Raw genomic sequence first — 14,537 nt, 5'->3', positions numbered from 1 at the left:
AATTTAATGAAGAATTCAATTAATTAATGCTTAAAAATTTAAAATAAATATCGAAATTGCAATTAAATTAAAAAATAAAAAATAAAAAAAACTTTATTTAGTTTTGACAGCAGCTTATTACGCAACTAATTCATCAATCAAAAGCAAATTAGAATACTATGACAAACAAGTAAAAACAAACAATTGATTGAGTTAATTTTTGAAATACCATGTACAGACAGCTTTGATTAGGTAATCATTTGTTGATGATATAAGTATCTTTCTTCTGTGGATATAGTGTAGTATAACAAACAAACACATACATAATACATGTAAAGTATAAATTTAAAATATATACAATACTTGTATGCATTCTATATAAAGTTTCTAACCAAATTTGGGAGAACTTTGGTAGGCTCGTCAAAAGGTAGCCACTCACGACGTTTCTTGTTTGTCAATACATCTCTAAAATAGTGATATATGCAAAAATATTAACAACATTGTAACACAAGTTGCCAAACATACGAAAACAATTTAACAAAGTATTGCATATAGCCGTAAGGTAAATATTATTATAAAATTATTGTATTATAAACAGACCTTTTATAAACATCATTTTATGAAGACAAACAACACGTTTTCTTGTTACATCATTCATTATTTCAATAAAAATATAAAAAAAAAGTTATTAAAAAATAAGTAGTAACAAGTTTAATATTCTTTAATAGTATGACGTGATGATGTTTACAAATGGCAGGATATCCGCTATTTTGACAATATTCATGGAGAATAGAGAGTATCATCTTCTTTATGCAGTTTGCTACTGGTTGCGTGGTAAAAGAAGCCAACCTATCTATTTGTACATCATTTTTATAATTATTTATAAAAAGTGTTATTTTTAATATTATTAATACATATAGTAAGTTAACACATAGAGAGGAAGCCTTGGAGAAATTGAAGAAATAGATATTTTATCAAATTTATAAGTCTAGAGTATAGTATTTGACTGGAAAATTGAGGGGATGTTGTCAATTTCATGTCTAACAACTTTTCATACCCGGAGGTTTTAGTTTCATGTTTCAAGGGATCTGTAAAATTGATCGAAAATCTTAAAATGATAACAAATATTCGTTGAGAATGAAATAAAATTAAATAAGAAAAAAATTACATTAAATTTGCATTAAAATCATTTTGTCCATGATATTATAAATATAATATAATTATGGTGGAAGCCTCGGGAATATTCGGTTTCATACGAAATACGTATATTTAAGGCACTGATTTGCGCTTCCACCAATAAGAGATTTTCAAACATATAAACTAGAAAAAGATTATGATCTTTTAACGACTAGCAAGTTTTTCAAAAAGTATTTTGAATCAGTCTATCATATTAGGACACACTTATGCCCTAATTATAGGATTTATTGCAATGTCTTCCTTGAGAAAATTTATCTTGTCGCCGAAACAGTGGCAGTACTTTTTCAATAAATCCATAAACTCCTCGTAAAATACATAAAAAATTGATTTCGAAATTGTATTTAACCGAGAAGGATTCCCAATTTCTAGCGTAGGTATGTAATCAGTCTGAAAAATTAATAATTTTATGAACTGCTATGGAAAACCATTTATTTTCTTTTTTCACTAACGAAACATGGTGAATCGGTTGGCAACCGGAAGTTAGCACTATATAGACATATAGACTGTATCACGATAGCAATTAACAGATAACGAACTTTTATAATTATTAAAATACAAAAGGAAGGAGCAGTATATACTTCCGGAATTAAAACAACCCTTAAAACACACAGGATATTTTGTACACAATACGTTTTCAATCAGTTATAAAAATAAATAAATACAGCTGCTTTATATTGCATACACCCCCTACAAAAAAAATACACAAGCCCTCCACTTAAAGTATACCACATTAAAAAGTCCTTGTCCTTTTTGCATCGGAATACTCGGATGGATGTAAATTGTAAAGGATAGTGTTATTACGATGTTATGAGACCATCTTTTCTACTGAAAATAAATTTTAAAACCTTTGACATCAAATTTAAAAAGTATGATCCAAATTTAGTAGAATTATATACTTAGTTGTGGAAATTGGATATAATTTGGAAGTGATGGAGCAAAATTAAGTTTTCTGGATTTTAGTGACGTCATTTAATACAAAAAATTAATTTCTACCTTAGAAAATATAGTAATAGGATACAAAATTATCTCGATACTTAATTTTTGATATATTCTATAATAATTTTTGAGATATTCTATTCTGGCGTCTGACTACAATCTCTAAAACTGCACTATATTTTATGGCTGCAAGTTATTTGATAATTATTTAAAAGTAACTCATTTTTGGGGGAGAAAATTGCCCCGATTAACTCTTTTTGAATCTGTACTTGCGGAAGATTTCAAATCAAGACGAGAGGACATAAATTCGCAAATATTCAATTAAAATTCTGTATCAGACACCTTGGAAAGTTATTACAGGTAATTAATCAAAGTAAATAAAACCAATATGGAAGAATTTTATTTAATGCGGTTATTTATACTAATTTATTTCTTTTGAAAGGAAATTACTCAATTTTTTTTAATCAATAAATTTAAATTACAGGTGAAAATTTCAGTGAAATTGTTTTAGATATTTGATTAGTTTTTTAAAGTATATTATTACAGCATCTTAAAACGAATATTATCTAATCGATTTTAGAAATTGATGCGGTTTAAAAATATATATTATTATTTTTTTATGATTATTACGGTTTAAAAAATGGATTTATGAAATTTGTGGTATATGAAAGATTCATATTACATCTGTTGCGTGGAATTGGTTAACATATTGATTAATTAACTAAAATGAAAGAAATATTTAACACCTGTAATACGCGACCTTGCTCGGATATGTTCTCCATGGCTTTCTAAAACATTTTCTTTTCTAGAACATGTATATTCTTTAAAGGAGTGTTTGGTTGTATATTCTTTTTTTTTTTGAGTGATTTTTAAGAGGATATTCTGGTCTTTAAGGCTAAATTTTAGGCATTTTTCAAACTAAAATAATAAAAAATGAAGACTTAGAAATCAAATACTTTTATCAGAGACTTTTAATCTATATATTCCTAACATAATCCAGAGTTTCAGATATTTTGAATGAATCCTTTTTACATATAAAAACTTTGTTCCTAATCTTTGAAAATCCAAGTTAGACTAGCCATGAATATATTCTTAAAATCATCAAATATTGAGGACGGAATTAGGTTCCTTTTCCTAACCTTTAGAAATGCATCACGCAAAATAACATGTTTTGTTAAATAATTCTCACTTTTGAATTTTTACATGTTTATGCTAATTTTCAATGCTTTTGTTTGTTAAATTCCTACTATTTAATTGAAACTCATTGAAAAACCAACCATACAAGTACAATTTTTCTTGTATTTCCATGAAAAACACCGGTTAAGAATCGGCTTTTGGTTCTCGAGATATCAAAAAGTAAATTATTATTTCGTATTTGAATTGCCATGTACACTTTCTGTCCGATATCTAATGGCTGATTAAAAATATGCCCTAAAACTTCTCATTTTGGCCTGCAAGCTCTTAACAGCAGACTTCAAGTTCATTACCTACCTTAAAGTATACAGTTATACATTCAGTTAATTATATTATTAACAGTTAAATACGCTCGATTTGTGCGCTAATAATTATCTTTTACAAATAAAATAAAAAAATCAATTCTTTGCAAAACATCTTTGAATCGAACATTGTAATTACATAACGTATTTATACAATTACCATTCTGATTATTTCATTTTAACTAATTAATTAATCAAAGAAATAATAATTATAATATGGTATACTGTTGTACCTTGATGATGATAAAGTACCTGCTACCTTCGGGGCAACGTTATTTTATTAAAAAAACTTATTAGATTCTGATTCAATAAAATAAGCAGTTCAGTCGAATGTCGAACTCAGTTCAAATAAAGAAAAATGTTTATTTTCTACAACTATTTCCAGTATATTAGAAAAACCTGTCACTATTAATCTATCTATCGCCCCCCGTCGGTTTTTGTATAAATTTTACATTAATCTAAACTTGCATTTTACTGTTGTATTCAGCGTGAAAAATCTATACTCGCGAAAGCTCCTTACGGACGAAGAAAAGCTCAATGCTACCTAGTATAGCAAATTTTTATTGATTTATTAACAATTTATAAGACTTTTTATTCGTTGTGTGCGTAGTCATGGTAGGGACAATAAAATCGATGCCAGCGCTTCCAGTGAAAAATTTTGGAGTTAAAGGGGGCTGTTATTACTAATTTGCAGTTCTTTACATGTTAATGTTATAGAAATGTCAAATTAAAATTATTGTAAAACACTAATTAATTAAACTTAATGCATTAAAAATTGTGAAAATAAGAAATCAAATTGCACAAATATAATTTTTCAAATGTAAATTATCATAATTATTTATTTAAATTTGTGAGACAATAATATTAAATTTTCAGTGTAAGCCTTAAATGCAATCCATACAATTATATATGCATCCATACAATTCTATAATTAAAGTAACGTATCGTTACCATGGAAACGAAACTCACGCACGGAGCGAATAGACAACACTTTGAAAATAGCTCTTTCGATTGGTATATACAGCTAGCCATAAATATATAAGTAGTGACCCAAGGTACAACAGTCTCCGATTCATAATAAACATTGTTTTTTTTTAATTAATTAATTAAATAATATTGCACTATTGTTAATTTATACAAACACGTACGTACGGTATTATTGAAGAAGATTTATTTTATTAATTTTTTTTTTTTTGTCTAATATGGAAGCCAATTATAATACATTACTTTGTATTATACAATTGTGTTTTAGTTATGTCTATATAAAGTGTAGTTTTTCATTACAATGTTAAAACGGTTGTTATTCGATGCATACAAAGTGTTTTTTGTAAGTTCAATTCTTTGATTTTATATATATGCATACATCTTGACCTCCATACATAAATCTCTTACATACAACGCGAATTGATTAATTGTAGGATACAAGCTACTTCCATATAAAATTAATTATTTGTGGAAATTAAGGGGCCGTTCAAAACTTACTTATTTTTTTGCAAACTTATTATTAAAATATCATTATATTTTTAGGAGGGGAGTACTCACTCAATTCATAATATTTACGTAATCGATTATTGAATTTAAAGGTACTTACACTATTTTTGAATAGCTACAACATTTAAGTTTCAAATTAGCCTCAATGCCTTGATCAATTTTGTATTGGGCGTTATTACTGTTAACATTATCAGAGCAGAATAATGTAAAGAATAAATTTCTAAAAAGGAAGGTCCTAGATACTTTCTAGATCGAATTACATCATTTACAAAATAAGGCTTCGTTAATTATATCGTTCGTAATTTTGAAATTTTTATAATAAGTAAATAAAATTTAATATAATTTATCTTCTTAACATTTTTCTCCAGGTTCAAAAAATAAAATAAAATAGTTTTAAAATTCATTCAAAATTGCCATGGCTATTTTGCTAACACTTTCACATTTTGGGGCGGATTTCAAGTTTCATTTCATATAACTAGATTTCTGAATAATTAACCTTTGGTTGTTTATTTATTTATAGACTTTTTACTCCTTCTGCTAAAGCGATCCTCTTCATAAGTTTTCATTTAAACTAATATAGGTACTTAATGATATGAATTTTAAGGTAGTTTTCATCATTACAGATGGCACGTTGGCACCGTTGCAGAGAACACCAAATTCCCTACAAATATGTCTTCTGGAGTTTCATTCATCTGTCCATAGAACTTGCAATTGCATTGGTCTGTTAGATAATTCCATCAGCAAGTTTATTTAGCTTAAATCAATGCATGTTTAAAGTCTTCATCATGAAGTTTTAAAAACTATAAAAACCCTTCGCAAAACACTGTTTTCTTCTACCTTGATATATGATACCAAAAATGCCTACTATTGTAAACAAAAATTTGTGTGTGACTGTAGACCAAATATTTTTGAAATACAAATTCTAGATTAAACTAGAAACATGTAACAATGCAAGGAAATATCAAAGAAGGTTAAAAAATATTAACCAAAATATAAAATTCAATCGGTGTCCTTCATAAATTATTTTTTAAAAACATATATTCAGACTTTCACATTATAAAACTTTTAATTGAATTTCAAAATATTGTTTTATGTATCAATTATTACATTCGAAAAAAATTATTTCCTGGTGATGAAATACTCTTTTTTTTTTTATCTTGTCAGAGATCCATAGTTTTAGTAAACAAAAATTTTTAAAAGTCTTTAAAAACATTTGCTAATTTACTTGTTTTACGAAGTTTTGTATTTACAATGCTATTAAAGTACCTTTTTTCGAAATATTTAAAAGATACTTCACGAAGTTAAGTCTCGTTAATGGAAACAAAATTTCAAAAAACTTTCGTTGAAGTATTGCAAGAAATTCAACGCACAACTAACATATTATATTCTTCAAATGCGTCATTTACCATGAAGATTGACTTTGTGGGTATATATTTCATTCAGCAAAGGGAGAGATTGTTTTTTTAAACGAACGTGTATTGAAATCTAAATAATTTTGTTTAATGGTGTTAATTAATATTCAACGAATAAATCTTCACGATATTAGACATTGTGACTTGTAAATAATACATAATCAGCCGTCAATATGACTGGCATTTTTATTTATACGTTTATGAAAAATACTCATTTATTGAATATAAAAATCATTAACAGTTTACCTTTAAAGTAAAATTATAAATCATTTTTATTGACCTGTAAAATTGATTAAAAAAAACTTTATACAAAATTAAAAAATTGTAAATATGGTGGGGGCGCAGTGCACGTCCCGTTTTGTTAGCAGAAGGATATGTTAAATGCACTTACTTGCGCTCCCACCATTAATCTCAAATTATTATTTCTCATATATTTTGTACATCAGAGTTTTTGTCAAATGTTAGTCCAATGAATAATCCAAGTCTGTGGCCTAGAGCACCGAACGCAATTTTGTCAGAAATCAAAAAATTGTGAAAATTTCAGCTGTTTTCAGATTTACGAGTGGCTACGAAGAATTAGAGTCAAAATTCATTCAAAACGATAAAATATTACAAATAAAATGCGAAGTTCGAGAAAATGATAAACTTTGAAAGACTTTATCTCGGAAACTATTGGGTCTACAGAGACAATTCTAGTCTCATATTGTAGCAAATTTAGTCTACTTTAAAAACATCCTGAAAGGTATTGCCAAAAACTTAAATACGAAACTCGAGCCATTTTAAATATCTGGGCAAAAAAATAATACAAATGACTTAACTTACCTAACCAAAGAAACTTATATTACTGTCGAGACGAATCAGAACTGAGTCATCAATGCCCTTACTTATACGGTCTTCAGATAAACACTTCCATATTTTGTCGAATATTGAACAATTTAAAGCAAACGGCTTGTATGAGCTTCGAATCCTAACCCTATAAATTAGAAGTTCAATACTCTACCAAGCTTTCGCACCCACCATTGACAAAAACATCTAAAAAATAATATGAAAATTTGAATTTTATATTAATTTTAAAACCATTTTTATGATTGTTTTGTTTTAGCTAGACAACTTACAATACTTAACTGTAATGTTGCAACTTGTTTTAGCTAGACAACTTACAATACTTAACTGTAGTGTTGCAACAACAAGTATATAAATATTTCCCAATAATTAGTACTTTATTTTCAATATATAAACAACATCCGATTATTAATTATTTCACTTCATTTCAATTCACTTTTAATAAGATGTGATTTTTTTGTACCATAAAGAAACAAATTAAGTTTAAGGGCATTCAGTTTACAAACAAACACAATGAAACACATTATTACTGCATGTAAATTAATTACAATTAAAAAAAAAAAATATATTTTACACTAATTAATTATTATTTATTTTAATTAGGTAATATTAATAATAAACACAAAAGAAACACAAATTATTGTGTAATTTTTTCCCGTATAGTTTGATAAAGAAGGTTACGAACATACTTTTTTTTAAATAAGAGAAAAAAAATCTAAAACAAAAGTCGTTTTTTTTAATATCTATGTTAAATGAGATATGAGAAATAGATTTTCGTGTGAGATTTAGTACAGTTATTAAATATAATTTGCGTAATAATTAAATGTAATTTATGTTTATAATTAAGATATTTTAGTTAGGGGTGATTTAATGTTTGGTTTCTAATTTTTATAGAGCGAATAAATTTCATCTGATAATAAAAGGCACAAATTATATCATTAATATAAGAATTTGAATGTCTCGGTAATGTACTTTATTTTGTCACCAATAGATGTCAGGAAAGTCATATTTTGCAGTTAATGTTTCAGTTTTTCCTGAAAACATGGATAAAACGACTTACTTTTTGTCTTATATCGTCATGTTATAACATATTTATTGAGGTAACCAAAATTTCACCAACAGAATTAAACTAATGGTTCATTTTATTCAAAACTAAATATTTCTACAAAGTAAAATGTAGAGGTCTATGGATTGTACATATAAAAACATTAAATAGTACGATTTATGAATATTTAATTAGCTTCTGCTCACTGCTGCAATGCATACTGCAACTAATTTGTAAGTAAAATATTAACTACCTATTTCATTGCTTATGTATACCTACATATCCAGGTAATCGAATAAAATGGTTAAAATGTCACTAGCAGCTAACATTTAAAATGTATTAAAACCTGAGTTTAGATTTCCTTTATGATTATAAAATAACGGTATTTATTGAATATTAATTCTTATTTACACATCAGAAGCTAAGGATATCGTAAAATATTTAATAAATTACCTTTAGCTACTCACTTTAACTAACACGCAGCTTCGCTAAGCGTATAGATATATTCGTTTGCTATAGATTTAAAAATACAGTGGTAATAGTGGAAGCGAAGGAAAGTTGAAAGTATATATCCAATAAAAATTTAAAAAACTGTAAGCTCATATCCCCAAAAATGAAGTGGAAATTCCATGGTTCTTTTTATCTAGCTTTTGAAGCTGGATTATTAGACAGCATCTAGCATCACTCGTAATCGGATTTTTGTAATTATTTAATTACTAAAATTAATAAATAATCGACTTTTCACTATGTTCGTCTTGGTGGACGAAAATGTACGAGAATTTATAAAAGTAGAAGTTTTAGTGGCCTTAGAATTCTGGCTTTGTGTATACTGTATTTTGTTCTAGACCAAAACTTGTGACCGTAAGAGTGGCAAATTGGAAAACCTCATTTTCTGGGGGTTGAAAATTATTTTAGCGTTGACTGGAATGATAAAACAATTCTGAATTTGGATGTAAAATCGAAAAATTTGTTTTTCATTTACCAGGCCTTTATTTTGACTTGGATATTCGCAGATCTTGTGCGAATTTTACTTCTGAGCTTCACAGATTTTCCATTCACATTTTAATGGCAATATATTATGAAAATTTTTCCAAAACACAGAAAATTACTATCTTTCCTCGGGACAAAGCAGACAAAATCGCGACTGTTTCGATAATATAATTCCCAGATATGCAAAAATCTCGGAAAAGTCATTCTAGTCAAAACTGATATATATACTTTTAAATTCTCTTCGGTCTAGGGATTAATTTTACAGTAATATTTGATCAACCATTCAGAAAATTCATATTTACAAAAATGATAATTAATTGTATCGACCAATTAAAAACAATGAACCTATAAAGTCTTATTTTATATAATTGCATATGATTTATTGCATGTAATATAATCTGTTTGATATTTCATACCGGAACTGATTTACTTACAAGTACATCACAAAACTGTTACAATTAAAAAAAAAAAAATCAATTAAAAAACTTATTATCATGAACTTTAATATGCAATTGTTTTTTATATATTTTTTTTTTCTTAATTTTGCCATTGAATTTAATTCATTTATTCATAATTATAGACATTATAATTAAAAAAATTAATTATATTTATATTAATAATTAATATTGTTATGGTTTTTTTATTGTATTCATATTTCTGGGTAAAAATCTACAAATCTAATACAATATACTTCTTACATTGTGTATTAATTACCTGTAAAGTTTATGCGTAAAAGATTCTTGGATCATTTATTTTCTGTTCCGTGAATAACTGTTAATTTGTTTATAGATTTAACAAATAATTATAACTAATTGTAATGCCCTATTCGTTATCCCAGCAATCGAAAATGTATAATTTTTATGGGAGCAATATGAATTTTTCATTAACACTTTTCGAGTTATTAATAATTTTATATGTTTCATACAAAAAATCGAAAAACCCGAATGCGTTAAATAAAAACTGAAAAGAGAAAAACAAGTTCAGTAGTTTAAACAAAGACTTCAACAGTTCGGACCCATTTAAATCCAGACCGACTAAAATCTTCCCAATAATGGAAGATCCCTATGTAGAGTACTGAACTTGTTTTTTTACCGGTTTAATTACCAATCTAATAAAATTATTTTCTCAAGTCTCACCAGGATTTTAAGAACAATGAATTTTATTATTTTATTAAAACCAATATTTACTCTCTTTTTGATTACAGTGAAACCTATTTTCATAAAATAGTAATAAACTTTTTTTTGTTTTCGTTACAGCAAGTGGAACAAGATCGACATCTAATCAAACGCAAACTAACAACCGTTGAATCCGATTATGAGGCACGTATACTCGAATTACAAAATGATCTCAAGGAATTAAATGAACGATACGATACACGTGAAGTCAATTACAAGCGTTGGGAACGGGATCAAAACGCACTCGTCCAAGAATTAAATGCACAAAATCAACGATTAACTGCACAGCTAAATGATGCAAAACAATTAGAGAATCAGTTAACAGCACAATTAGAACAATTACGTGAACAAAGCACGTTACGTAAAGTGAGCTTAAGTGAGCAAGCAAGTAGCTTAGATGCATTACGAGATGAACTACACTTAGCGAATTCACAACGACAAGAATTAGAGAAACGATTAATTGCATTCGCTAATGAACGCGAATCATTAACGGCTACCTTAGAAGAGGCTGAAGATCGTATCTTAGCGTTAGAACGGCATCGACGTGAACAAGATGCACAATTACAGCTAGTACGTCGTGAATTAGACCATACACGATTATTGGGGAAAATATCTGAACCAATTTCAGCACCCACAATGGTTACTAATGGTCCACGATCAATTCTTGCCGAAATGGAATGCGATGAAGCTGGTGCCGATTGGCGAGCTGTTTATAGACAGTTACGAGAATTATGCCAACAGTTAAAATCACAACGCGAGGATGATGATTCTGGCATGCATAGTGATTGTTCCTCCGCGTCTTTAGATGGTGATCGGCCTGGAGGCGCTGCTGTTCTAGTCGAAGTTGGTCAAGAACTAGTTAGATTAGTATTAGATACAGATACCGTAAGACTGTTAGAACGTTTAGAAAGTGCACGTCGTGAAATTCGTGAACGAGACGATGAACTGTGTCGACGTGCGGATACGATACATGAATTAGAGAGTCGTGTATCTGTTAAAGAAGTTGAATTACAAGCAGCGATCGAAGAACGTGATCGAGCACGAACTGATGTATCACAATCGAGTCTAGCACGAGATGATGTTGTACAACAGGCGCGAGAAGTACGTGATGCCGCAGTTGCACGACGAAATAAAGCTGAAGTGGAACTTGCACGAACACGTGTGGATCTTATGCAAGCTAACAGTCAATTATTGGAAGCTATCCAACAGAAAATTGAATTGTCACAACAGTTAGATCAATGGCAGGTAAGAATCGATTACAAATTGTTACTTTTAAAAACTCGTACTAATTAAAACAAGAACTGAACTCGGTTTCAGTAGTTCTGATTTAGACTACCAGATAACAATACTTGTACTTACTACTTTCAAAGGCCAATCAAAATATTCAAATTCAAATCAGATAAATCCCGTCAACTGGCGATAAAAATTAGTACTAATTAAAACTGGAAGTGGATCGCTTTTTCAGTAGTTCCAGTTTAGTCCACCAGGTTACTTACCATTTATCAATATATTTGTGTTTTTTTTTTCAGATGGATATGCAAGAACTAATTGACGAACAAATGAGAAACAAATTGAAGGAGTCAAGAACACGACAAATTACAGAACCTCCACAAGCACCTGAACGAACCAAACGAAGTAGCCGCCTATTAAATTTATTCAATAGATGACGATGAATTTAATTCGTAGTAATTTTTTATTAGTTGTTTTGTATAGCAAAAAAAAAACATCCTCGGAAAATCAATGATTTGTTTTTTCCTTTTAAAATTAACATTTCTCAAATTTTCACTTTTTATTACAAAAAAAATCCAAAAATTGTATGTTTTTACAAAAAAAAAAAGTTATTGTTTTGAGTATTTGAGAAAAAAAATATTGATTGTGATAAAAATTTGCCTTAGATTTTAAGTGAACTTAATTTGCATTTAAAAAATTTTTAAATTAAATGTAAAGTAAATAAAAGAAATTCTAAAAATAAAAATTAGTGAAATTATATAGAAATTTTTTAATCGCATTGGGACGAATTACATGAAGAATGAAAATTGGGAACACAAATCTGATGATTTGGAACTACCCTGGTGGAAAAAATATTTGAAGAAAGAATATTTCATAAGAACTCTGAACTCTGAATAACACTTTTGGACTGTCTAATTAAGGCTTAATCAATTTGAATAACTCGACTGAATTAGACAGTTAAAATCGTTGAAGAATTCAGAGTTATATTTAAAGTTTCTAAGACTTTTTTAGAATTTCTAAGACTTTCTCAAAGATTCTAAGACTTTGTCCAAACAACCTTTTTATTATGGGCATCATCCATCAAGGAAACACTCCCTCCCCCTTGAAAGCTGCAAGCGTCCGAAACTTTGCATATAATTTCGGATTTTTGGCGAATTCGAAGTTTTACGCAATCCCTAACAGTTTGTTAGGTGGCAAAAAGACTATTCGAAAATGGTTGAAGACTGAACAAAACTTTAAATAACAAGAACGTTTTTCATAGAATTACCAAGAAATTTTATTCCAGACTGTTTCGAAAATGCAGCTGATCCAGAAAAATCTGGAAAGGCAAATTTACTGACGCCGGTAGCTTCGAAGGAAGATGTTTCCAGGTACATTTCTTATATGTTCTTAATATTGCACCCAATATATGTCCTTTTCATTCTTGAAGTAAAAAATGTGCTCTCTGGTCTCGATGTTTTAACCAATTTTTACTAAACTACCCTGTGGCCTAAGTATTAAATGCTTTAAGTACTTAATTTTTGTAAATACTAAATATACTCCAAAATAGACCCCAATAAAAATAAATTGGTAACAATGCGTAATAATTTATTATTTTGCTTGCCAAAATATTCTATTAATTAAGACACAAACCACAATAAATTTTTGGACTGTGTCTCAATTTTAAAATGAATAATAATTTTGTGCCTTAAATTATTATAATTTCGAAGTAGGTACTTAATTGGCAATCCTCATACTATACTGTTAAAAAAGTACCAGGAATTATTAAATAAAAGCCGTATATTTCGTTCAATTGTCAATTTTCGTCTGGTTGTCTTAAAAGTAAACCATCTTTGGTGTAACAGATTCAAAACAGGTATCACGGAAGCCCAATTTTAGTTTCAGAAACAAAAATTGGTCTTGTGGACAATTCTAACCGTAATGGATACATTTGGAGAGAAGCTATGATTTCGATCCTACCTTGGGCCAATTTTTATTTTCAATCAATAACGTAAAATTAGTTTTTTTTTAATTTTTTGTTATGCAGGCTCTTTTTCCTGGTACTTTTTTGAATGATCGAAATATTTCTATAAAATTCCACACAATTTTCACCAAATAAAAATTTGTGAGTTTAGATTTAAATGTTTTTGAATTCAATAAATGTGAACCATTTAGTAAAAAAAAATAAAGTATAAAAGGTCTCTTTATTAAAATGACCTCAATTTTTGAGACTTATATAAAAGTGCAAATATTTTTTTTTTCGGTTTTTAGATGTATTTTGAATTTCAAAAAGCACGTTTTGAATTATAAAAATTATGACTGAATATGTTTGGCAATTTTGATAGTGGCATTTCATCGAACCTGCTCAGAGACGGATCCAATTTTCAAATTATTTTCGAGTCACAAAGAATCTCGTTACCTCACATGATGTTATTGATAAATAATTAATTTCTAGAAATTCATGTGTGCCTTAATTATTCTTAACCAACCAACAGTTTCTTCTGTTCAAGTTTCAAAAAAAATGTGAGCGTTTCATTTTTGAAATGTAATAAGTTCATCAATTTTATTGTTGAACAGAAACGACTGTAGTATTAGTGGTTGAAGAGAGATATCTATATTAATACTTCACTTGGTATACAATATTTTTTACAAATAGTCGCACATGTACATTATTACCGTACATATAGACCAAAACATATTTACAATATTGTACAGAGACAAACACTTGAAGAATATCTAGAGATCTATTTGTCAATGATATCAT

The 14,537-nt window shown here is 28.3% G+C and overlaps 1 protein-coding gene across 1 annotated transcript in view; it reads left to right on the top strand.

Moving 5' to 3' along the window:
- Positions 1-12,291, top strand: part of LOC123300632 (bicaudal D-related protein homolog) — a 104,087-nt gene extending 91,796 nt beyond the window's left edge. The window contains exons 2-3 of the mRNA XM_044883230.1: positions 10,646-11,809; positions 12,094-12,291. Coding sequence (XP_044739165.1) covers positions 10,646-11,809; positions 12,094-12,231 — 1,302 coding nt within the window. The 3' untranslated portion in view covers positions 12,232-12,291. The remainder of the gene's footprint in view (positions 1-10,645; positions 11,810-12,093) is intronic.
- Positions 12,292-14,537: the final 2,246 nt, after the last annotated feature.

The sequence above is a fragment of the Chrysoperla carnea genome, chromosome 5 (genome assembly GCF_905475395.1).
Source record: "Chrysoperla carnea chromosome 5, inChrCarn1.1, whole genome shotgun sequence".
In the NCBI taxonomy this organism is placed as follows: Eukaryota; Metazoa; Arthropoda; class Insecta; order Neuroptera; family Chrysopidae; genus Chrysoperla; species Chrysoperla carnea.
Note: the sequence above shows the minus strand (reverse complement) of the source record. Positions and strands in the feature narration are given on the sequence as shown.